This window comes from Pyrgilauda ruficollis, unplaced genomic scaffold, assembly GCF_017590135.1.
Source record: "Pyrgilauda ruficollis isolate IOZ18807 unplaced genomic scaffold, ASM1759013v1 scaffold25, whole genome shotgun sequence".
Taxonomy (NCBI): domain Eukaryota; kingdom Metazoa; phylum Chordata; class Aves; order Passeriformes; family Passeridae; genus Pyrgilauda; species Pyrgilauda ruficollis.
The window spans coordinates 8,217,602-8,244,723 of NW_024523822.1; the positions used below are offsets into that span (position 1 = coordinate 8,217,602).

The 27,122-nt window shown below is 35.8% G+C and overlaps 1 protein-coding gene across 7 annotated transcripts in view; it reads left to right on the forward strand.

Annotated features, from left to right (window-relative positions):
- VPS13B (vacuolar protein sorting 13 homolog B) overlaps positions 1 to 27,122 on the forward strand; it is a 429,893-nt gene that overhangs the window by 26,675 nt on the left and 376,096 nt on the right. For 6 of the 7 annotated variants that reach the window (XM_041470605.1, XM_041470603.1, XM_041470604.1 and 3 more), the window contains exons 4-7: positions 17,726 to 17,849; positions 21,896 to 22,063; positions 23,197 to 23,378; positions 26,323 to 26,497. In XM_041470605.1, the coding sequence (XP_041326539.1) occupies positions 17,726 to 17,849; positions 21,896 to 22,063; positions 23,197 to 23,378; positions 26,323 to 26,497 (649 nt within the window). The remainder of the gene's footprint in view (positions 1 to 17,725; positions 17,850 to 21,895; positions 22,064 to 23,196; positions 23,379 to 26,322; positions 26,498 to 27,122) is intronic. The other variant, XM_041470606.1, reaches the window with a different exon arrangement.

Consider the following 27,122-nt stretch of genomic DNA (forward strand, 5'->3'; position numbering starts at 1 on the left):
TATTCTTTTGGGAGCTTTAATTTCTAAAAGTTTTTTTATGTACTGTTTAAATACTTGATGTTTTATCCAAAGCTTCTCATATATATCTATAAAACCACTTTATATTCTCACTAGAATGTTAAATATTTAAGACTGAGGTCAGTACATCAGTGGAATGTCATGCCATTTATGATCCATTTTATTAAGCCATTGCTTTCCTAGTTTCTTAATTAAAATCACCCCTTCCATGAGAACAAAGCTATGTATCCATTTAACACAGAGAATGGTAATTTGTAATATGAATTCAAGTAAAAAATTAAATGGCAATAGCTATGTAAGATGCAAACATTTTTCTCCACCTTTTTTTTTTTTTTGCTCCTATAGTCTAAGACTTGGAGAAGATAAATTATTTGCAGAAATATGCCTTGGAATTTGGTTGAAGAGAGTGTTCACAGTGTGATTTTTGGGTGGTTTGTTTGTTTATTTAATTATTGTGTGTGTGAGCTGCCGATAAAATTTCCCCACACGTTGAGTTACTTTATCAGTAAATCAGTTCTTTTACTCTTGTGTAGCAGCAGCTGAGACAATCTTCTAGCTCCATCTAAGTTGCTGGAAAAAGTCCCTAATAAAACTGATGAGCTTATCAAGTTTTGAAACTGGTCTCTAGTGCATATAGAAATTCAGAGACAATGTTCTATTGAAACTGGCTTCCTGTTGGTGTTTGCTGTGTGGACACCTCATTTTCATTCTTGGTGGGGCCAGGCACTGCCTTTTGTAGGACGTGCAGAAGGCTGCTTGTCACTGCAGGAGATCAGCTGGGGACAGCAGGGTTGCTGCCTCACTGCCCTTGCCCTTGCTGCTGAGAATTCTGCCATGTCCTTGTTTCCCAAGGCTGGGCATCTCACCCCTGCTGTCCGTGGCTCTTCCCTCACCTTGTCCGTAGCCCAGCAGCTTCTCCAGTTGTCAGAACCTGTGTAATTTAGTAGCTTTACCCAGTGTGTTTTGTTGCTGTGATATGTCTTGCTCTTAATGAAATTTTGAAACCAATGGTTTGCTTGGCCAAAGATTAATTTGAAAGTAGTTCACCATTTTAATTCTGTACTTAGTGGCGTTTACACAGAATGCCATGCGGGTAGCAGATACTTTTATGGTTCTCTGGGGAGCATGGATTGCTGTAGTTGGTTTTGTTGTACTCTTATTCAATAAAATGTTTTTTTGAATATCTCATAACAAGCTGCTGTTATACACTCATGGTGGTATTTTGTAATATTGCTACAATAATCCACCTATATGGATTTCAGTACAATGCTTATTGAATTTAGTTTCCCCCCACTGCTGATGTGCCACCCCGAGTTGGAGAATGTCCCAAACTCTGCTTGAAGGATAACATTGGGGTAGAGTAACGCAGAAACTCGGGCTCCTTTTGCCTGAGAAACACAGCTCCTTCCTCCAGAAATAAAGGGTGGGAGGGAGAAAAGGAAAACCCAAACCTTGCTCTATTTGTAGAGGTAACAAAGATACCTTTCATTGCTTGTGTGAAATGCTCTAACGTAGCTTCTTCATTCTGCTTACATTGTCATGTGGTTCTGTTGCATCCAGTTGTTCCTGATGTATCTGAGGTGCACGCTGGCACCTGGTTTCTGAACACTGTACTGTGGGATATAAAGATGGTTTAAAGGTAGTCATCTAAATTACTGTACATTAGTGTGGGGAAAAAATCTGTTTCCAATAACTTTTATGGGTCTTGCAGTATTTAATACATATCTAGTAATAGCTGTGTATGTAATTGTCTTTATATGATCAAAATATATTATTGGACATACTTTTACATTCAGATGCCAAATTAAAATTTACTGTCAAATGTGGGTGAGGTTTCTTTTTCCATTTAATAATGCTGGAACTAAGATCTACCACTGTGTACGGTTCCACTTGGTATTTTGTAGTTGATTGAAGTATTGCTGCAAGATGTTAATGGGAATTTTCTCATGCTCCTTGGTTTGGCTGCTGTTCAGAGACCAGTTTTCATAACTTCTTCCAAACTATTTCAGTAAACTTACATATCATATGTATCATAAGCCACTTGATAAATTCTGATCCCTTTAAAACCTTATAGAGAAACAGCCACACATTTGAGTTTTACATAGCAAAAGAGATATATCAGAGAATATGGGCAATGTCTACTGCTTTTTGTCTTTCTTAGATTGAGGCAAGGGATTGGCCATGCTATGGCTTGCACTTTTTGAAGGCTGTGGGGTTTTTTTTTTTGGTTTTTTTTTTTTTTTTTTTTTTTTTTTTTTTTTTTTTTTTTTTTTTTTTTTCCATTAAAGATGCTGTTTTTGAAAAGTACTTTGCCTTTTGTTTCTACCATTTTGCTTTTATTTTCCTTGGTATTTTATTATCCTTGTGGTACCTCTCTTCTCTTTCTGATCATCTGCTAGTTTTTGGCTATTTTTAGGCACTCTTCAGTAGTCAATATTAGAATAAATTATTATGGAAAAAGGTTCCTACCATCCTGGGTGAATAGGGTTTTAGCACCAGCAGGAGCTTTTTCATCATCTCATCTGATTTTCTTACAATAAGTTGTCTATAAATTGAAGTAATTTTCTGTGATCTTAAGGGTTACTTAGGTCACATTTCTTCTGTGGGCTAAAATATGGCACCCAAAAAATTAGTCTGGTGCCTAAAAACATTTCTTGGGTAGACTTATTTTTTAAAAGCTTGTTCAGGATGTTTGTGGGCTAAGCAGCCCTGGGAAATGGAACATCTCCTTGCATATTTGGAAGTATAAGAGGAAACTTCCTCATGTTGACTTTATGATTCTCTTTGGTGTATATGATGCCACAGGGCTGGTGCTCTGGGCAACAGGGCAACAACATGAAACTATAATGTGGAAGGCAAAAATAGTGTACTTCCCACTTTTCCCTCCTGACATTAGGAAAAGGAGGAAGATTTTGTTCTGAACTTAGCCCAGATGTTGGAACACCTTAATTTGACTATTTTAACTGTAGTAAAGCTAGGGAAGGACTCAGCTGGACTACTAATCTGTGGTTGGTGTATACTTTGAGATATTAGTTGAGTTATATATCTTTTGGTTGTATGAATAAGGGTGGCTGGGTGCACTCAGCATAACAGAGTATATTAAACCAAGTGTAGTATTTGCATAGGAGCAGTGAGGGACAGAATAAAAGGAGTGGAGACCAGAAAAGACGTGATGAGTACACTGCTGCTGCTCAGGTCCTCTGGGACGTGATGTGCACCATCTATTTCTGCATATTTGTTTTCTCAGAGCTGTGTTGAACATGCCCAGTTTTTAGACTCAAAAAGCAGCTCTTGGAGTTTTTGTTTAATTCAACTGAAAAACCCCACTACTTTTCAGTGCTTTATCTTTCTTTCCTGCAATTTTGTCCTTCACGCTGCTGATGCAGCAGTCAGCAAAAAATCCTTATAGGCCCTCAATTTTTTGGGGATTTTTGAAGTTGAATTTAGAGGTGGTTAATATATTTTTGTGAGGATTTATTCTTGTTCAAAAAACTTACAATGTGCCGGTGTTCTGTGTAAGAGAAATGTTCCCTTCATCTTCGGTCATTTTCCCTCTGGGGGAAGACCCCAAGCTACTGCCAGGATTTACTCTGTGGTTGCTTTGTACAGCTGTAAATCAGAATTGATAAGTAGAGTGATAAGGTGCAGTACCTTGAAACTTGGTGATTCCCAACCTTTTCTATGTGTCTGCTTTAGCCTTCAAGATCTTTTCTGATTATAGGAATGTGTAAATAATGAAAATGGTTGCTGTCTGTAAATGTCTTGATATGACCCCTTGAAAATTAGTGCTGTGCACCTTACTTCAGCATACCAATCAGAGGTAACTAATGTGATGTTATCAGTGATTTACAATGATCAAAACTCTGAACAAATGAAAATCTGCTATGTTCATCTTTAGCACCTAATTGCAGTGCAAAGCTTTTATTCTAGAAAAAAAAACCCCAACATTTGGCCTTATCATGGAGAAACTAAGAAATGTGTTATGTTCTGCTATTGCCTATTGGTTTGGAGGGATTTTGTGCTTGGAGCATAAGAAGTCTTCAGTCTGATACAAGAAGAATTTATTATTGGAAATCTGAATAAGTTTTGGTTCTGATTGACCTAAAATCATGTAGTGATGAAAATGGCTTGCATTTTAAAGATCTAATCTCTGCTTGGTCTTCTAAATCAAGCAATTCTTACTTGATAAATGTGCTTTTTATTATATGTTTTTAACACTTGTTTACTAGACCAAAAAACCTGAAATATCTATATAGTTTAAAAACCTGATCAGGAAAATAGCAGGAAAATGTTTCATGTTGAAGTGTGAGTTTGAGTGGGGGGAAAAAAACAACCCAGGTAAAGTTTGTTAATTATGAAAAGTTGTGGATGTTGGTTGCAGTTGTAACAGACAAAATTTTTCTCCCTGACCTAAAACATATAACATGCAAAGTTTTTGATTAAATACAAAGTTTTTTCTCTAGCTAATTAGAACACTGTAAATAACATGGACAAATGTCACTTATTTAGCATTTCTCACCAAAAACATCCATACAGTATTTTGCAAAGTTGATTACAGACACACAGATTAACAGTGAAAAATGTGCTGTATTTGGGATCTCTGTGTTTCTTCTCTTAAATTTATTTTACATACTGGATCTAGGGGAAAAACTGTAGCATGAATTTTGTTCATGGAGATAGTTATGGGACATTTTGTTCATGGAAGAAGTTCTAAAACAATGTCTTAATAGATAATGATACTAGATACCTGACACTTTAAGCAAAAGTTTATAAATATGTAAGTATATATGCAGAAAATCATATGCCACTGTATGTTTGTTTAGCTATAAGCATAGCTACATAGTCTACATATACTGTGTGAATATTAATCTCTTATTTATATACTGCACTGATGAGCATTGCCAAAATACCTTAATGAAATAATCTTCTTTGAAAGTAATTAGGGACTGTAATGTAGTGCATTTTCAAATAGGAGCAGAGGGTTTATGATAGGCAAGTGTGCTCATAATGTGATTATAATTCAACCACTAGAGAAGAGTGGAAATGGAAGTATCCTTGGGTTATATGTTAACATATTAAGTTTTAGTTGCAAAAGGCTCTTTGGTAAGCCTGCATCTGTATATCTGTATGAAGTACTCATAACTTAATTTTGTAGATAAGTTTGGCTTTAACATTTATGTCATAAAGATTTATAAGGAGTTAAATGATGGTACTGTGACGAGGTTTTTTATTTTTGTCATCTAGAGTTTTTATGAAAATTGTAAAATTGTACATACAATTGATAACTTAAAAATCCGCTTTATCATGATTTGGCATGGACCTTTGGCTTCATAACAGAATTACGCTTTTTTCTTAATCTATGTTGTTAATAACTTACTTTTCAAAGACCTACTGGACCCCACAGGTTGTCTATCTCCAGTATTGTGTCTTATTTTTTTTAGCCACCACACTGAAATTGCAACTTTTTAGTTGTATTTTAAATTAATATTTATGTACTTTTTTTCTGCTTAAACTGTATTGTTTCATTATAATGCTTCTTGGAGTATGGGATAACTTAAAAAAGAATACCTGTGGATAAAAAACTACTTTTCATCATTTGTTACAAGTATTTACCCACATATGCCTGTTTACTTCCACAGAGGAAGCAGGATTAGGATGACATTCCAGCTGCCACATGGTTTTTCCAGAAGTCACAATGTGGGGAGTACAGTCAGTATATTTAAAAACATGGATATTTAGATATCCTTGTCTGAGTGTGTTAAGACTCATATCAGTAAGATGCACTGCCACAAACATGTCCTGTGGTAACTTCCTTTATATGCAGTGTATTGTTTCTTTTATTACTGCTTGCAGTCTGGTTTTGAGACTCACACACACAAAAAGGACTATTTAGGCACTCAGTGCTTCAATATTTGCTCAGTGTGAAGTGGAGGTTTGTGTTTCTTTGCATCTGTGTTCTTTGCCAGGAAATTTGGAAATAAAAATGTTCAGACCTGTTAACTATATGGAAGCTAGATGCATTTTTTTCTTATGAAGTACAAAACAATTACTTAATCTCTTTGTTCAGTGAATCATGAACTTGGGTTCCTCCCACATCAGTGAGTCTTGAGAACTGATTGTGCTTACATGGCAAGATTTCAGAATAAAGCATGACTCAAAGTGGTGTGTTTTAGAGCCTTATGTTTCCAGAGTACTTTAGAAATGTGTGTGTCAATACTTTTTGTTGAACAAACATAGTTTTTGTAACACTATTTGGATATTTATTTTTGTATGTAAGGTATGTTCACCTTCAGAAGTGATAGTTACCGTTTCCAACTTTGTTCAGTTTATTCTGTGGTAAAGATTTGATCTGCAGGCTGTTTGAGGGAGAAGGAGAAAGGAGAGAACAGTGAGGAGACCTGCCTGGATAGAATAAATGAAAGGTGTCTGTCTGTGTATGGTGGATTCAGGAGGGAAAGGACCATGGTCTGTGCCACAGGAGGGTGCTAAAGCATGAACGTGATCCCTGGGTGATGGTCACGGGCGAATGATCCTCAATTGTCCTTAAATTACTGGTATTGTCTTAAAGTTTACAGAAATTTATAAAATTTATGAATTTATAAAATTATTTGTATAAAATTTATAAAAAAGTTTACACTTATTTATAAAGTGAGGGATTTGCCTTCTGACTATAAAATGATTTGTTGCTCTTCAGGACTGCAGATAAAAAGCGTCAGTCAAGAAAAGCTCTGTTAGTTTGATGTAAGTGCAATTGCACTTACACGAATTCATAGTATTTTGAATAGTACACCTTAAGTTAGTTTTTGAAGGTGCTACAACTATCCACCACTGTAACCAGTATATACCACGTGTAAAATAAGTGTTAGTGAAACCTGAAAGAGTTGATGATTTAATGGTATGTTACTTGAAATTACTTTTGTCAAATTTATAAAACAGATCTCACAATGTAAACTAATAGATAAAAATAATGAAGAATTAATGATCTAAGATAATATTTTTGTGAGTTTAATTTCTTTTTAACTTTTTATTTCTTGGCTGATGTTATTCAGTAGTTTTGTTACACATATTATTCCATGTTTTGATTTGAAACAAGATACAGTATTTTTGTCTTAAATGTTCCCTGAGCTTTCCTTCTTGGCATTATGTGAGATTAGAGGATATTTCCAAGGTTGTTTTTACTTTCCCACATACATATTTTTTCCCCAAGTTGTTTTTAATCTTATTTCTCCATCCTGTTGTCCGGTTTTTTAATTTCTTCCTGTTGCACGTGGCTGGAGTTGCAGTTGAGCACAAACAGTAACAGTCCTGTCTCTGTAGCTCCTTTCAGAATGTTTGTAATTTGTTCCCTTGGGCACTCAACTTCATTTCTTTCTGACACTCACTTTCCTACCTTGTTTTAAACCTGTCCTTATTCATTGCAGCTTTGACCAAGGATAAAACATATTTTCCATTCAAAATGATTGGCACAGATTTGGAAGGAGGTGTTTTGTTTTTATTTGATGTTGAAAGTCATCCCTTTAGTTAGTATTAAGAAACGCATATTTGAATTCTGAATGTTCAGATTTCTGTAAGGAAGTGACATGAGCATGGTATTCAGTGGAAAGAATAACAAATGTTGAATTCTGGTATAGAGTCCATGCTGCCTGACAGGAGGCACACTGTATTTTAAATTAACCAATGTGATAAAAAAATTAAGTGCTATAATATAGACATCTTTTGTAAAACTTTGCAACATTTACAGTGTAGTGCTGACAGCTGCACTTGACTTAATATATAGCATTTTGGTGGTTTGGTGTGGTAGTCTGCTGGCTGTTTTAGAAGATAAATTACTGTTTATTTAGGTTTAGGTTAATGCTTCAAAAGCTTTCTTACTTAAAAAGCAGAGCATTATAAATAGCAATAAGTTCCCTGAAATGCTTTACACATTACAGACTGACAATTGCAAAAGAAAAGACTGATTATAAATAGAAAACCTGTAACTGTGTGTTTTGAGTCAGTTGCTCTTATGTGTACTCTTTGACATTGATTAACTAGAAAGTTTTTGCAGCCATTCATCCAGCTTTGTAGTTTAGTCCAATAGTTTTAAATAATGTTATTTAAATAAGATGTAATTGATAAATTACATTAGGTGAAAAATCTGTTCTTCTCCATCATGGTGTCTGAAATTTAGCTTAAAAGGAAAGAATAAAAATCAAGTACAAATTTGTAATGAGTTGTTAGAAATACAGCAGAGCTGTTGATGTGGGCTTGAAAGTCTAAAGACAAGCATTTTGGGAAATTTTATGGAAGTTTTGCTTGAGACAACTAAATAATGAAGCTCTCAACTAGGCTTCTGTGTTTAGAATTTGATCAGCTGGCAAGTAAGAAAACTATGTAAGTTAAGAGAAATTATGTTTCAGACGTGTATGGAAGTATCTGAAATTTGATGTACAGTTATACTTAGTAGATTTTTATTTCTTAAAGCTGTTTGAATATTCATACATAGAATTAATATAATTACATAGTGTTACATGTATGTTCATAGAATGCATGAAAAGCACAAATTTGGCTTGACTTCTCTTGGATAGTAACTGAGGGGAAAGGACTACTAGGCTAAAATCTCTGACCCAAATGCTTATCAGTTGCGTTGGGTTTTAAGATTGAAATCCTGAGGAAACCAGACCTGCATGGCTTTGTCGTTCAGTCTTCTCTGCTTCTTCTTTTGCACTCCCCCATGACATTTTGAACCTGCTTGCTAGTTTCAAGCAATTTTGATGGAGAATTAGTCACTGGAAGTATAACCTAAACACTTGTGAAAATCAATAGCAGCTGGAGGGACCCTAGTGGGTACACTCTTCCTTCTGACATTGGCATGTATAATTCATTGCCATTTCATTGCCTCTTTGCTCTCTTTCCATCCCCAGCACCCACCAAAAGCCAAGCACTAGCCAAATGATGCTCACACTGAAAAGAGCTTTCTTGGATAGCAAGTTCTCCAGGCAAAGCTTTGTGCCTCAGGCCTTTCACTGTTATATATCAGAGGTTTATTGTGATGATGGAAATTTGAGAGCTGAGGATTACTCAATTTGCTGGGAGCCTGCTGTAGGTCTGCTGTTCAGTAGTGTTTGGGATTAGGAGAAAATTTGGTCTGGACAGTATTCTACCTTTCTCTAGAGGAAGTGGGTGGCAAGGTTATGTTGTAATAAAAATTATTACTACATCCTTGGCAGGTGCTTGGTGGAGAGCAATCTTGCACATGAGGTCTGGCTTTCTAATAAAATCCAGTAGGAAATGTGTTAGGGGAAAATACCCTCTAAAGAAAGTGTGAAGCAGAGCTAAACTACAACCCACCAGAACTGTGCAGGGAAACAAATACCATCAATCATCTAACACCACAAAGCAAAGTGATGTCTTGGTGAAGTCTGGGGCCCCTTGAAATAGTGCTGGAGACCAGTGCCAGCCCTCTGGCAGGTTGAAGGGAGTATGAGAGAGTGACCTGAATGGATCAGACTTCTGCTAATGGTTCCCAGGTGTTGTTTAATGAATCAGTGATGTGACTGAGCCATACTTACAGTGGTATTTTGATGTCGTGGTGAATGCTGCAGGAACAGACTTGATAAATGTGGAGAAGTGCTTCTCAGCCATTCCAAGTATTTCAAGGTGCCTGTAACAAGGATGAGAGTATGTCCAGGCTTTGGTACACTGTCTTCCAAAATAACACGTGAAAATGTAAGCAGGTGGTGTAAGAAAAATGTGTTTGTTGTAGTGCTGGCCAGTTGAGTAGCTGGACCTGGGAGAGGGTGAGATGATCCTCTAGCAGACCCCAAATTGTGTGTTAGGCTGGATGACAGTGCAACAGTCAGACTGGTCTGGAGTTTTCATGTATGGAGATAAATTATTTAAACTCAAAATATATATCCTATTTTGTTCTGATTTAATTTTCAACAGATTTTTGAAATAGGTATCTGTTCTTTTATCACTCTTAATTTTATTATATTTGCTTGTTTCTGAGCACAAGCTGGAAAAGAGAACAGAAATGCTGACCACTTCTCTTAGGTTTCAGTCTGTTCTTCTGAATGTTTCTATTTCTCTTTTCTCCCAGTCCTTCAGGATTAAAGTTTTTCAGTCACCCTTCCTTCTCATTTTCAGTCACAGAGAATATATGGGCCAGAATGACCCATTTCATATTACCAGTATTGCTGAAGAAGATCACCTTTCTGTTATGTCTTTCCTCTTGACTTTTCCTTTGAGTCAGCCTGATGTGAGAGTTACTGAGTTAGAGTTCTATGCACTGTGACTTTTGTGGAACCAGCGTTTCAGAATTTACTTTTTTTTTCCCTTCCATCTTTGCTTGTGCAGTGATGCCAAATTTTGAGTATAGCTGCCAGTTGCTGCTGTAGTTTTGGGTTTTTTTGGTGGTGGTTTTTTTTTTTTTTTTTTTTAGCTTTAAGAGCTCTAGTCATGGGTCAGACTTCACTTTGTTTGATATTAAATGCAGAATAATGTTACAGAATTAACACCACCCCACCCATATTTCCCCAAGCAAAGCACTGCACAAACTTCCTGTAACACGAGAGAATGAGATCTTGAAAAAGCTTATCCTGGGAGAAATTGCAGAAAAGTAATTTCGAGATGTTTATTTCTATTAAAAAGCACTTACATCATGGTAGGTGGCCTCATAATTTTTTAAAACTACAGTGAATGTATCAGAAACTTTGCTAGATGATCAGTTAACAGTTTATAATACAACTTTCTTTACACAATAGAAAGAAGATATACAACTCCCCTCAAAAAGAACTTGCAAAGTCATTTTATTTGTTACTCTGTCTTGAGTGTTGAGAAATTGGGGTATATTTCTGAGAACCACTTAGTGAGAACAGCCTGTTCTATTTATCTTTGGCTGTATCACCATGGGCTTTCAGACACTTGACAGCTCCTTTTCTTGTAAACAAAGGAATATTCCTTTCAAATAGCCTGGATAATCAGCTAATCAAAACAGTAGCAACATCACAGGGAGATTTTGTTATCCAGAAATCAATAGGAAGATGGCACATGTTTTGTGGTATCAGTACAGTAGATTCCTTGCAAAGCTTCCTGGCTTACCTTTGGGGCTGCTGTGGCAGCATTTTAGTTTGTCCACAGCATTTGTGTGGATTTTTAACTTGTACCTCTATTTTGGAGCACATTGTGCTGTGCTAACATAGAATTAACTCAAGGTTATGCTTAACACTGGGAGGTGGATGTAACACCCTCATCTAATGCATGTACTTTAAATGTGCCTTGTTGGTCATTGCTGCTGGTTGTTTCTGTTAATTTAGCATCAGCCAAGATCATATGCAGCAAGAGGCAAATAGAGGCTGGCACCTTGTTTAAATTGTTTCTTGATTGCTCCAGTTTGTCTGTTCTGCTTAACCAGACTTAAACCTTTTTACTTGCCCTGCTCCCTGCATCTCTGCCTCAAATTCCTTGGTATTTCTCCTTTGTACTCTGGGACATAATATTGTAAGAGTTTATTTTTGACCTGTTTCTGCATGAAATAGTACTGAAAAAAACTCTGGCACAAAAAAAAAACCAACTTTCCAGCATGTTCTTGTCTGCCATAGAGGAAGACAGAGCTCGGTCTCTGAGTACTCACTCAGAGGTATGTATTTGAAAAGATTTAAAATTGAGTTGCAGTGGAAAAAAAAGTGGGCAGTCTCAAATAGTCTTTTAAAGAAGTATATAGAACCTATAATTTCTGTATGTAATATGGAATTTTTAACTATTCTGCGAAATTGAAACACAGCTTGGTTTGGCTAAATTGTCTTAAATATTTTACACAGTCATAGTTTTGAAATATACCTATATTTACATAATTTTAAAGTAAATATGCGTTAGACTATTAAATCACATCTTGCAAAAAGATGTACAGATGTCATAGGTGTATCGCTGGATTTTCTCTGTTTCAGTGTTATGCTTCTAGTTCGCTGTTCATTAAAAAAATAATAAAATTATTTTTCTGTACTAATTTCTAAGCAGTGCATAACCTATGTTGGCCAGCAGAAGTGTTTTGTGGTTAGAAGTGTAATGTGAATCTATTTATGTGTAATGCATATTAGCAAGTGTATAGCAGCAGAAAAGAAGCAGATAGCCTTTTGAAAGCAAGATCTTGATGATGCTTACTGTTTTAGTGAAACTAGTGTCTTTTATAGATAATATTTAAAAGAATTTGTATTTTTGTTTCATTTTCGCATGCAGAGGAATTGTAGTGCAATGTGAAATGGTTTCTGGTGGTGATCTAGTCCAGCTTCATGCCCAAAGGAAGTCCAATTAGAACGGGTTGCTGCAGGGCTTGGCCAGCAAAGTGCAAAATAACTCCAAGGACTGAGATGCTACCACCTCTCTGGGCAGCCGGTTCAATACTTGATCACCCTCCAAATGATGAGAAACAGCTTTCCCTGCTTGGAATTGAATGGTTCAGATTTGTACCATGAAAAGATGAGTGGCCACAGACACAGTCTGGCTCCCACTTCTCTCAGTATGTTCCCTCCCAGTATGTAGCTGTAGGCAGCACGAGGACCACCCTCATTTATCTCCATCTGCCCCGAGAAAGAGCACAGGAGGTTGCTTCTGTGCCCTAACCACCATGGTGGTTCTCCATAGAGCTGCTTCTGGAATGTCCATGACACTCCAGAACACTTGGACACCCTCAGCTGGGTGCAGTATTCCATACAGTGTCTCACAGGGAGCTAAGGGAGGAGAATAATTCTGCCCCTGGGTCCACCTTGCTAATACGGCCCAGCCCACAGTTGGCCTTTGCAGCAAGGACAAGCTGCTGGCTCATGGGCAGCTTGCTGCCCCCTTGGACCCTTGGGTTGGCTTCTGAAAAGCTGCTCTTGAGTGGTTTGGCTTTTAGTCTGCAGTTCCAGAGCATCTTTATGTTCCAGAGCTGAGTGCTGGGTACTCCAGCACTCAGCGTTTACGTCTGGATTTCACTGAGTTCCTGACAGCCCCTTTCTGCACCCCCTCAAGGACCCTATCAATAGCAGCCTTGCCCACCAGCGCATGGGTTCCTCTCCCTAGGTTGGTACTATCCACAGTTTGATGAGATTGAACTCTATCCCATCTTCAGGTCTTCAGTATGCATGTTAAAACACCACAGACTTGGTAGTGATCCCTGGAGGATGTCACAAGTAATTACTCATCAGCTGGACTTTGCACCTTGATCACAGCCCTTTGAGCTCAGTGGTCCAGCCACTTTTTCACTGAACTCCCACTATCCAGTTGATATCTCACCAGTCTGTGAATGCCCATGTGAGAGACTGTGTCAAAGGCCTTGCTAAAATGGGCACATCCTGATTGTTGCTTCTGGTCTTGCCACAGGCAGCCAAATGCTTGGCTTTTTGAGCACTGCCCACTAGTGGGAAATAAGTTCCACTCCCCCAGTTCTTGCATCTTGCCGTTTGAAGTACAGTTTACATAAATATGAATAGATATCTTTGAATGACTTGTAAAAGATATTAAGCTTATTGTTTTAGAAATGATAAAGGGTGAGAAAAAGTAAATATTATAAAGGAAAAGGAAAAAATGGGGATGGAGAGCTCTTTGCAAGTTTGTGTAGTAGGTAATTTGGATCAGTTTGGGTTTTAAAATTTTAATTCATAATATTCATTGGTTTTAAACAGTTTTTTGGGTTTTTTTTGTTTCTATAGAGCCCAATTTTCTTCGTCTAACTTGGTTTTATGAAAGCACAGGGACAGTATTTGTATAAATAGCCAAGTGGTCTCCAAAAGAACATTATTTTCCCATAAAGTGTGCTTATGAGGCATTTTGGAGATCTTGCAGGTTGAATAGGATTTGTGCGTTTTAAAAAGAGTGTGTATTTTTTAAGGAGAAAACTATTTTGAATTTGGAAAGCATAATGAACAAAGGAAAGAATAATGAGCAAAGATTACAAACTCTACTTAGGAAAGGTGAAAATAAACCTCATCTGTTTTGTTTTCAGGTATTGTCAATTGTAATTTGCTCTAAACCTTGCAATAATGGTTTTAAATTGCATTAGAAAATGAACTGAGGAACTTGAATATAACTTCACTAGCCTAGGTGTCTTTAGCATGTTACTTATGACTTGCATAGTTCTAGAACTAACCATAGTGCTTCATAAAAGCATTTCAGCTGGATCTGGCTACTGGATCTGACACATCTGTCAAAAGTGAAGAAAGAGCCTGGTTGTGCAAAATTGTATTTGTTGTATTTGCAGAACAACACCCCAAAAGAGGACCTCTTGTTCAAATTTAAGTTTTCTAGGCTTTCCTTCTGATACAAGCTAGTGGAAAAGATACTTTTGTAAATGACTTGTCTTACATAAAAGTCATCTCTCTAGATATATCATGAGTATTTTTAGTTTTCCACTGCTGTGGCTATTGTTTGGAATCACTCTCATTAATGATAAAATGGATGGATGTTTATCAAATCTCATTCCATAACTATAGTTATTAGCACTTTTAGAGTGTAACTCCCTTCCCACCACCATTATGATTTTGACTTCAGCTTTTAAATGTTTGTCATCTGGTGTGAGGTGGATTTATGTGAGTGCAGTAATTTTAGTGCTTTTTGGCTGGGTGTTTCTGATGACATCACTGTGATCTAGACACAGTGTGTGACTCTAGTTGGTTCCAGTTTTAAATAGTTTCATAATTATGCTAGTTTTGGCAGTTTTCTTGGAACTTTCCCCATCTCTTTAATGAACATGTTTTACTTCTGGGCTTATGAGACAACCACATGTTTGAGAAATTAATAGTGTGCTCTTAAAGTTAACATTGAGCAGAAGTGTGCAGATACAGAAACCTTCTGGATATATGTGTACTTAGGAGTGTAGTTTTTTTAAGTTCATGGCCACTCTTATTGTCTTTGAGTAATTGAAGAATACATTTGGCTTATAAAATATCAGTAACTGTAGTGAAAAATGTTTTGTATGTTCATGCTCAAAAAACTCAAAACCAACCCTTGCAGCTCCCAAAAATATTTTTGATAATTATGTAAAGAAATGAATGGATGTTATCCCAGATTAAAAAAAACCTGCCCCCTTTTTTCAATGCAATCAGGTTGAATTCTTTTTAAGTGTAGGTGTACTCTGTTACTTCATATGGATTAAGTCACACAGGTATATTTCTGAGATAAATCTGTTTTGTGTTTTGGCACCATTTTGTAACATGTACCTTTTTGCTTGTATTTAGGTCCAGCTTGCTGTAAATGATTTATAGCTGTTATTCCATCACAACAGACTTGTAGCTGGGGGAAATATGAAAAGCTTATTGATTTGTAATGTGTTTATTGTTGAGATTTGATACTTTGTTTCAAAATTAAGGATTCTCCTCCCCTTTTTTTAAAAAAAACAAACTCCCCTCAAAAGCCAAAGTGCTGGTGTTTATTCCTAGCGGTCTCAAGTGGCTTAAACCACTGTTACTTAATCTTTCCTCATAATACTCAAAAATATTGCATAGATTTTGTGAAGTTTTGAGAACATGTATTGAACATAATTATAGCAGTATGTAGATAGAGAAGTTAGACTTGAATGTAATCAGGCTTGATAGAATTAACACTTCAGAAAAAGAACTTCCCCATTCCCTTCTCCCCCCTTCTCTTTATTTTGTAGCTGACATAAATATTAAAAGTCAAGTGTAATGTGATCCTATCAGACCAAGTCATTAAATAATTGCAGCACAGCATTCTGTGCAATCCCTGAGTGAGCTTGGGGAAGAAGGAAATGTGGTTATTGAGCTTGGGCTTTTCTTCAAGTCCAAAACATAAACAGTTGTGTAGTGTCTTACCTGAAAAAATACTTCTGTGCTACATGTGAACTGGTTTCCAAGAAAGAATATATCTAAAAGTTATTTCAAAAGTTTTAGAGTAAGTGTGTGATCTTAGTTTTTTCAGTAAACTGGAGAGGAAGGAGAGTTGAGCTCTGCTGATTCCAAAATATATGTTGATGAAGAGGCTTCCATCATGCTGGGCTTAATGAAAGCTTGAAGCTCTTGCTTTATCTCTGTCAGGTATGCCATAAAGAGAAAGGTGGTTTGCTACTGAAATTGCTCCACCATTCTAAGTTCAGGGAGAGCCTTCAGGAGACTTGCATCCCTCGATGAAAAATATCGAAAGTTTGTCAGAGATGAGAAAACAAACAAATGCCCTCTAAACAGAGCTGATTCTCAATACCTGTTATGGGGTTTTTATGCACTGGAATGAGACTTTCCTGTATGACTAAAATTGCCAAATAACCATAAAATAAAAAAATCATCCAACAGCTTGCTTTTCAATACTGTATTAGTAACTGGAAGTCTCAAATCCTTTATGGTAACTCATCCTTCTTTCTGAAGCTATCATCTGGTCTTCTAATATATGAATTTGTCTGTCTTATTCAATTGCCCCAAATGAGTTAAAGCTTCTAACCTTATTTTTCCCCCAACTAAGATTATAGTGCTCTTCTTTTTCTTTTCTTTTTTTTTTTTTTCCTTAGTGAAATGGTCTTTTCATTTTATCAGAGAATTTCCCTGTTTTATTGTTCTAAGTACAGAGTGGAAGGAAAAAAATTCTTCAGTTACTTTTGAAGTTGTAGACTTGCATTTGAAGTGTATCATTGCATGTATTAATTTTTTTTAATGGAAAGCAAAATCCACATCAAAAAGCAAGTACTGTGAAGATTCCCTTTTGTAATTTCTCTGAGATTATTAGAAATGCCAGGCAGCATGTGGAGAAACACATGATCTGTCCTGTATAAAAATCCAGCACAGTTTAAGCTGCTTGCTTTTCATGTGTAGAGGATTTAAGAATATTATAAATCATACTGTGTTATTTGACATTTGTTCCCCAAAGCTTCTTTTTGTGAACAAATTGTTTGATATGATCAGTGGCATGTCCCAGAAAGCATTTTTCACTTTTTCTGCAAGAGACTATGTCTATCAAAGTAATTTGGCTTAGGTCAAAAGGTGTGTTTGCATCCTCTTTAACCTGTTCTTTTCATACATTTACAAGAATATTTGCATTACTTCTCTTGGCTTTCTTACACTTGAGCCTTGTAGTTAAGCTGTCATTCTGGAATGTAATGGGAATACTACTGGTATATTTAAAATCCTAGATTCAGCTAATTAAGGTTTTCATGCGTCTGCAAATCTCATCTCGAAAGGCTTATATCACATTCTGGAATTATGAGCTATGTTTCTGCTTCTGAATTCCTTATGTTGAATGAACTATATAAAATCTCAAGAGGAGCAGGTGCCCTCAGTTCATTTATCTTTTCTGGGGTCATGTTTTACTGTTATAGAAGTCTGCAAAAATATTTAGCTTTATGAATCAGTTTCAATTAGTGGTATTAGGAAGGATGTGAGTCTGACATCTTGGAACCATCTGAGGTGGTTTCATGAGTAGGCATGTAAGCTCATACAATTAGGTAGTTTCTCATACTTGTTTTGGTAATTTGCAGGGCTCTGTCTCTGAAGGAACGTTTCAGCAGAAATGGAGCTAGAAGAAATATGTTCAGTTGAAATAAATATTTAAAGGACAGGTTTCTTTTTTAAACCAAAGTTAGTGAAAGTATTAATTTAATGTTGTCCAGCTTGTTTTGTGTCAGCTTCTGTAGTACAGGATTGAATCAATGGAAAAACAGTAACAGAAATTACAGAACCTTTACCAAGTTCTCCCCACATTTATTTTCTTTCTGTTTGGTTGACTTCATTGCTTTCTTTTCCTCTAGCAGGAAGACCACGAAAGTTGTGGCTCCAGTTCCACAAACCGCAGTACCACAGAAAGCTTGAAATCAGCAGTAAAATCACGACGAGTTCAGCAGTCTGCTTCTCCTGACCCTGATTTACCTCCAGGTAACCCATAATTTCAGAAACTGGTTAGATATTTTTCTGTAACTCAAATACAGAAGTTTATTCAGATGGCCACAGTGTTTAAGTTAGATTATTATGTTTTTGTCTACCTACAAATCACAAAGGTTAGTGAACTACTTGTATGTTAGAACCAAATCACAAAGAAGAGTAGTTTAATGCTGATAACCTTTCTTTCCATTTAATCAAATTCTTAAATTCACATAACTCATTTATAGTTCAAGGTAGCATCATAGAATCATAGAACGACTTGGATTGGGAGGGACTTCAAAAATCATCTAGTTCCAACCCCAGCTATGGGGAGGGACACCTTTCACTTAACCAGGTTGCTAAAAGCCCCATCCAGTCTGGCCTTGAACAAAATTTCTCTGGGCAACCTGTTCCACTACCTCAAAATAAAGAATTTCTTTCTATTATTTAATCTAAACCTTCCCTCTTTCAGTTTAAAACAATTATCCCTTGTCCTATCTGTACATACCCTTGTGAAAAGTCCCTCTCCAGCTTTCTTGTAGACTCCCTTTAGGTAATGGAAGGCTGCTATAAGGTTTTTCTGGAGACTTCTCTTTCTCACGCTGAAAACCCCAAACTCTCTCATGTTTTATTAATGATTTTTATTGAGTCCTGTATCTACTAGTGGAGATTTTCACCAGTATTTTTTCCTGGATATGGAATTTCAGTGTGAACATGGAATTTGGATGCTGAACTTGGAGAAATTCTATGATGTAAAAATGCCAAAGGATCTATCTGATTACTATTGCCTCTGAGTTTGGATATGAGATGTTTTATGCAGAAGAGTAAAACTGGAGAGTACTGGAATGAATTGCAGTTTGCTGTCTTGGGTCATGTAATTTTAGATAGGTTAAAAATACAGTTTTGTGTGAGGCTTTCTTGCTGTCTTTTGTTAACAGAAACTTTATGCTTGACTTAAATCAAAAGACAGCATTGACTGTTAGTGTGTGTAATACGATGTGCTATGTGGTATCATCTTGCTTTGAAATGGTTACTTGAGGAGCCAGGGCTGGAGGGTTTCCTAGAGCTTAGTGATCCAGTAAACTCCAATAAACTTGGAATTGGGGGAAACAGTTTCCTACCATGGACAGCGCTCAGCTGTGGCAGCTCTGGAATTGGTTCTTTGGGTCGCATCTGCAAACAACAAAAGTCAAAGGCTACCCAAAAATTGTATTAATATATTCCTTCAGTGACATTTGCAGGATTTCTGTAAGTTACCTCCTTGTGGCGAAATTGTACCAATGCAGTTGTGTTAATTGCTGTAAATAATGAAATTGTAAATACAGGTGGCTTTGGTTTTGGTTTTGAGCGGATAAATAGCATTGTTTAGTATAGATTTAGCTATGTGGTAAAATGTCCTAAGATTTAATTTGTACATCCTGAATTTTAGTAAGATGTGGAGTCCTATGCTTAGTGTTTGTTTGGGTTTTTTTTTTACATTCTTGGAGGATGCGTGTGTCATATTAGTGCTGTATTTTAAAAAACATTTATTTGTCTTTTTGTTTTAGTGTCCTTGGAGATTAATCTCCAGAGGCAAAGTTTAGCTAAAAATGTAGCTTTGGCAACAACAGACACCTGCTAAGCTTGAATTGTTTAGCTGTGTCCACTCTGATGATATTGATTCTATGACTACAGAGATACAAAATTTTGGAGTGTTGGATTTGAAATTGCATTTGTAGCACTTAATGCTCAGTGCAGCCTCCTGGGCTCTGGACAGTTTGAAAAAAACACACTTGTGGACTTTATGTTGCACCTCAGGAAAGAATTTAGCCCTACAGATTTTCTGATGGTTTTATTCACGTACCCTAGAACACCTATATTTCGGTGACAAAGATGCCCACAGTGTTATTTTTGGAAATCACAGGAGTGTAAGTAACCTTTACCTGCTTTTTCCCACTCCTATTTAAAACAAAACCCTTAAAAAAAAACAAACCACCCAAGCATGAAAAAACAACAAACCTTTTATTATACATGAACTTGCTGATGTTCTTATTACTTTGTTTTGAATTTTAGGAATTAGAATTTCTTAAAAGACTGTTTCTCACATGTGAAAATCTGCTTCTAGTATATTTGAAGCTAAACTTAATCAGGAAGCTGGTTTTTGTATGATACTTTCAACAATATACTGTACCTCTAGCTTGGAAATATCTTCATAGGTAGTTTTTAGCACATCCATGACTGACCTCTGTTTTTTTTGGAAGACAGGACGGTGCTTCCTCTGTTAATGCATTCAGCCAAAAAGACATACAGATGAAAATGGTGTTGCTCTTTTCCTGAAAGACTCTTGACAGCAAAATACTGGAGAAACTTTGGAGCTGTGGAGAGACAGCTTCATTTTTTTTCAATGAAATTAGTAGCTTGCTTTAAAATCATGGTCAAATAACTGGTTATAATTTTATAGTTGCTAGTTAAATAGTCTGCAAAAATATTTCTATGCTGAAATTAGGAAAAGGAGCTGAATGCCTTGTGCTGCTTTCTATTTATGTACAGGCTGGTTTACATCACTCTCGTGATGAATATGGGTCTCTTATGCCCCTTTAATTACTGAAATAATAAATCTGGTTTTCTGAGTTCATATAAACTAAAAATGTTATCGTTTGAAGGAGTCAGTGAGAAAATCCTTAAAAACAGGTTATTCCACATATTTTCCAGTGGTTTTAGATTGATATGCAGAAAAAGCCAATTCAGATTATGTTAGAAATCTGACAGTACTAAGCTCTGAAAACATTGAATTTGACCGTATTTCTGGATTTCCTCTTTCTGGTCATTGAGGATTTTGAATCCTGAAAAAACAAAATATTCCTATGTCAGCTGTTGTAGAACTCTAGAAAATTACTTATGTAATGGTAAAACTTTCCACATAGTCTAAAGTGAATATATGAGTGTGAAAAAGATGAATACCTAGAAAAAGCAGAGTAGAATGGAAGTAGCAACTTAAGTATTTTCCTACTTACCTGACAATGTTTTGATGTTCATTTTAATTTTTAATTTGAATTAAAATTGTTGACATTAAAATTGTTGACAGTTTTATTTAATGCAAGTTTCAGAAAACTGCTCTTGAAGCCTGTGGGTTTAGGCTTCTATCATTAGCTAGCTTTTTACAGCACGGTCACCAAACTAGAACTTGATAGTGTCTACTAAATGTATTTTTAAATGTGTGTAATGTGATAAATTTGAAAACAGAGAAATTTTAAGGCTTACTTTTTTGTAGCACAAGTGAGTTGGGTGCACAGTTAGGTTCAGTATACATGGTTCAGAAATACATGAATATGGGTAGTATTTCATGTCTTTACGATATTCTTAAAAATATGAATGTTTGCCACATACTGTGAATTCCCTGGTGAGATGATTTTTCCAGTAACATTACATCTAAAAACCATGTCAGTGGTAAAAAACATGTAAATGCATTTGTTCCCAACAGGCTTCAGTGCAGGTGCTTACTATTTGGGTTGTTGACAGAAATTGGTTTTGATATACCTCAGAGGGGTCTTACTGAACAAGATGTGGATATATGAGGTTTTAGAATTGGAAAGTACCAGGTGTGTTAATGCTTAGTTAACTTATAAAAAAACTGAGGGAGCACCTAGGCATAATATATGCACACTTGAAAAGTAACCTGGCAGCTGGTGTTCACTTTTCTAAATCAATTTCTAAATATCTCTCAAGTAAAAAAGTAATTGTTAAAATTCTTTGTCTCCAGTAATCCATAGTGTTCTGTTTTCTTAATTAGTTTTAAAGTGAATTTGTTTTGTATGCTCTATTGTATTCATAGTTTAAAAATTTTTATGATATCTTGCATTTCTGGGATGCTGATTGACTTAACAACTACACAGAATATTAAAGACTTTTAAGTCATGTTAATTTTTGGGTAAAAATGATGCATAGTTTGTTTAAATTTTGATTTTTTTTAAAAGTGTGCAGGTTGAGAATAATAAATATATTGAAATAATGAAATTTTTTACTAAATAAATGAGTTTATCATGTCTTCCTTATCATTGCCAAGAATTTGTTTTAATTTATAGGTTATGTTCAGAGTTTGATTAGGCGTGTTGTAAATAATGTCAACATTGTGATCAACAATCTCATATTGAAGTACGTGGAGGATGATATTGTTCTCTCAGTCAATATCACTTCTGCAGAATGCTATACAGTGGATGAGTTTTGGGATCGGGCATTTATGGACATCTCTGGTGAGTAGATATTTTTTGGTTTTATGTATCATTGTGGAGGCACTCTTAAATTCATACAGAAATATTAAGTCTCATAAAAATGGCTCTTTTGTATCAGAAGTATGACAATTTATGTCTGTTTTGATTTCCAATCAGTTTTTTCTCTTGTCTTTACCTTAATTCTGATGAGCCAACTGTAGTACTATAGACTGATTCATACTGCATCCTTGTGTGATCACAGATAGTCATACAAGATGTGTTGTCCTCTGCTCACGCTTGCCATCCTGTGATGGTATTTGAATTCGTGCTTGCTGCTGGTAGTGAGTGCTTAGGCAAGTTTTGTGAGTGAGCAGTAGCACATTAAGGCATTCCATTGCACTTGTTTGTGATGATCTTATAACCCTGAACACGCTGGCAAGAGAGGAAGTAAAATGTGCTCACAGTAATGAGCACAGCGTATCAGTTGCAAGACATGATTCATTTCACTTCACGCTTTCAGGGGAAGAAAGCCCCAAACTTCTGACTTTATCTTGGTCTTCAGTGTTTGTAAGTTTCAGTCCTTGAATTGCCAGCACTCACCTGTAACTCTAGGTGCTCTTACTGACATTGGCTAGAGGTGGAGCTGGGGCACAGTAACTGTGCTAAGATCACACACAAGATTTCAGGTAGAGTCTGGAGTTCAATTAATGTTTTCCTGAACCTGTTTTTTTGTTCTGGCTAAAATAACTACAAACTAATATGACAAAATCGCAAAATATATTTCATGTTAAGATCACTATAAGAGCTCTTGTTTCTTTTGTAAGGTTCAAAAGAAAACTTTGGAGGATAATGTGCAAAACTATTTCTGTGAGAATAATGAGTATGATAGTAATTGTATGCTTCCACATGAAACAGTACTCTTATAAAAAGAGCTAAGTTACAGCAGACAGGGTGAAAATTTTTATTGGGTGTAACTAATTTGTCCTCACTTCCTATGCATTCGGCATAAAAAGCCTGACACAGGAAATGATCCTCTTCAGTCACATAAGCAAGTACTTTGATTTAAATAATGACTTAAAAACTGTCTTGTGTTGCTTTCTTCTAGTTAAGAACCTGTATGCACAACTTTTCTCATATGCAATATATTTTTTTAACCTATACACTTCTTTTAAAAGCCACTGATCTGGTACTGAGGAAGATGATCAACTTTTCTGACTGCACAGTATGTCTTGATAAGAGAAATGCTAGTGGTAAAATTGAATTTTACCAGGAACCTCTGCTGTACAAGTGTTCCTTCAGGACTCGTCTGCATTTTACTTATGATAACCTCAACTCCAAAATGCCATCAATTATTAAAGTAAGTATCCAAAATAGTTTTTTTTTGCTACTCACTTGTGAAGTTTTGAGGCTTTTCAGAATAGCCTTTAAAATTAAGTAAAATGAAAAGCTTATACTGTTGTGTTTTGCTAAATGAATTTTTAAATTGTTTTGTTCATATGGTGCGGTTAGTTTATGTACAGAAACAGCACCTAAGTAAGGAAGTTATGCTCTCTAATGTTTTTATTTTTTCCTGTAGTTTAAAAAAACCCCATAATTGTAAGGGGGGAAAGAAATTCTGCAGATAATCTGTTAAAAAAACCCCAGTGGTATACTTTAGGGTGTCTGCAATAAGATGGAAAGGATTTTTTTTGCCTTAAGTTATTGTTTCAAATGTAGCTCCAACTCTTATGAATAACAAGAAGCATCAGTGGATTGACACTCTGCAGTGAATCATTTGAGATGGATTAGCAAGCCAAACTCAGCTCCTAGTGAGCAGGGGCACATTGTTATTATTATTACTATTACCCTTATTATTAATATTGATATTATCATTCTCTGTGGGTCATCAGGATGCAGTTTTTTAGTGACTGCCTAAAATATTTATGCAATGATTGGAAAATATTTATTCCAATAATTGGAAAGAGCTATGTTTTATAAAACATATAAATAAATATTTATGGAAAATATTTATTCCAAGGATTGGAAATAGCTGGTTTTTTTCATAGGGCTGAAGCAAAAAGAACTCTTATTAGTTATTAGTAAATATAACAACTTCATTAGTGGAATTAAATTTAATTTGAAGATGCTACAAGCTTTTTAAGAGCCTCTGCTGCAAATGATATTACTCTAGCTTCAGCACTCTGAAGGGTTGGTTACTGAAGGACAGTGGTTTTCCAGCTCAAGACAAAAGCCAGCAGTGCTCCATCTTTCTCTCCAAATTTGTGAGGTTCTTGCTAATGTGAACTTTAATACTATGTGTTATTAAGTTACTAAAGCACGTCTGATTTTAAGTCTTGAGAGGAGGTTTCCAGGACGTGTGCCCTTTTGGTTTCTTTGTAAAGGCTAGATCTACTGATCTTCATAATTTTGATTACTATGTCCATTGCTAATTTTTGGCTAAACTAATCTTAGGGAGTTTTAATGGAGTTAAAACTTCTCAAAGGAGGACCATTCTTAAGTGCTGGGATATGGTTTTGATGCTTTTGAACTGGGAACACTCAGCTCCTACTTTTAGTTTTAGAATGAAAGTAACGTACATGGGGGGAGGTGGCAAAACACTCATAAAGTTATTAGAGTTGTAAGCTTTTTGTTGCTGTTCTTGTAAAATTCATTATGGAATGAGGCAACCATGAGGCAGATGAGCTGATATGGACTGGGGATGTGAGTCCTGCCTCCACCTCTTTGTAGCAGCACTGACATTTGTCTGACCTCTCAATAATCTAAATCCACTCACTGTGTTGACACTGTATTAGAGGCTAACTCGACACAAAGATCATAGTTTTCCTCCAGTTTTAGGGACATGAGTCAATTTTCTGAGAGGCAGCTGAGTTCTGCTGACAGAGGAATGATATTCATTGCCTACAATGCTGCTTAGTGTTCCTGTCCTCCACTAGGACATATGCTCTTTTTGTGACTTTAAAGAGGCTTCTGGAAAAGCAATCCTTTTTTCTTTTTTTTTTGTCCCTTCCACGTCTTAAGAAATTGTTTACTCCTTATCCATCCTGTTGTTCTTCTGCACAGAAAAGGTTTGCTATTAACAGCTTTAAATCACCTGGCCTTGGAAAATTGGTGTGCAAGGATTAATTTTTAATTTCCAAAATGTATCTTAGGAGTTTACATGCTTTTTTGTTTCAAAGAATTAAAAAAATAGCATAATTCTGACATCTGACATATTTAATCTTGTCTGTGTAAACAGATAAAAGCTGATATGATGTTATTACTCATTCTCTATGACTTGGGCTAAGACTTCATTAATTTGCACATATGAAAGAGTTAACTTGAATTTATACAAATACTGATTTTACCACTATAATATTATTTACCCATGGATGTGCTATACTGTTTACAAAGTAATTTTTCGTGGTTTTTGAACTGGATTGCATTAAGGCCAACACTGATATGTAATTACTTCTGATTTCCGTTATTTTCACCTGCAGCATTTAGAAACTGGACCTGGAATTGAAAATATGTCTAAAGTTAGACAGTAGTTTTGGTACAATAATTTTATTTTATGCCACTCTTACTTGATGAAAGGTACCTTTCTTATCTTGTTTGACTTTGACATTCTAGAATGATCACATACTCAAAATATTTTGAAGTATTTAGCTGTTTTACAGCTAAATTTTCTAAAGAAGGACAAGTTTTCATGCCAACAATTTTAGTCTTGTAAAGCTTTCTTTCATTTAGTGAAAGGTGCCTTAAATGCGCATTTGAAACAGAATATTCAGAGGAACCAGTTTTCTGCATTGCAGTTGGAATTAATTCTTCCCCCCATTACTTGGCCACTTGGAACGATGTTTGGAGTGGGAAAGAATCAGAATGAAAGACCTTGTATTTTAAAACCAGTATATCTAAATATACTATCTAGATATCTAGGTTAGTTAGAGCATGCAGAGATTTTAAAGAAACTCTGTAATGAAAATAAAATTATTGTAAGAGCATTTTTTAAATGCTCTTACATCACTTAGATTTGAGAAAGTTCTTCGGCAATAACTTAAAAAAAAACAAATACATAAATGTTTCTGTGTGTGTAAAACGTGCTACACTTAATTTTTCAGCAGAAGATCTCTCGTGTGACAACCCAAGTGAATGTTTTTGGTAGGCTTTGTTTGCAGCCCTTTGCCTTCTGTTGTATTGCAGATCTAGTTTTTGGAGATAAAATGCCCATACCAAATGAATATAGAGTTGTATGGTTTAAAACTGGGCTTTACTGATGAGAGAGCTTTGTTATTCTTTGTTTTTGTTCTCTTTTCGTGTTACAGATTCACACATTAGTTGAAAGTTTGAAACTTTCAATCTCTGATCAGCAGCTTCCTATGTTTATACGGATAATGCAGCTTGGGATTGCTCTGTATTATGGAGAAATAGGCAGCTTCAAAGATGGGGAAAGTGAAGATTTGATTTGCCACACTAAAGACATGTTGGGAAATATCACAGGTAAGTAAAGCTTTTAACGTGTAAGAAGAAATGCTAAAAACATTAATTTCTTTGGTATTACATTTTTGCAAATGTAAATATCCCAGCCTAGTTGTTGCCAAGTATCTTGTCAGTCTGCAGTTTGCTAGAGGCAGTCCATTGTGCTGGGTAAGGATGCAGTGCTTTAACATGTTTCATGTTATGTTCTTTAAGGAATTCTGATGGTCTTAATTAAACTGAGGTTTAATATGATCTAAGAAGACCATTTTGGGAGTTGTGACACTGTAGGGTACTTCAAATTTATCTGTCCATATATCATCCATCAAGGCACCTTTCCATAAACAAGTTTGAAACTGGTAGCAGCCACATTTGAGCTGAATAAGAGAGAAGCCAAAGTGTGCTTCTGAATTTCTTTGAAAATGGTCATTGAGAATAAATATATCAGAACTTGTTCTAAGCAATGAAGTATTACTTTGCATTGTTTCCCACAGTTCTGTTCTTTTACCTTGTCTGATCTCAACTGCTTTTTATTTTCATATAACATGTATTCCTTCTTCTACGTGATGTTTTGTGGTAGCTTAGTGCAACAGGATCTTTTCAGGAGCATTGCACTGATGAGGGGTGAATTTTCTTTATCTTTGTGTGG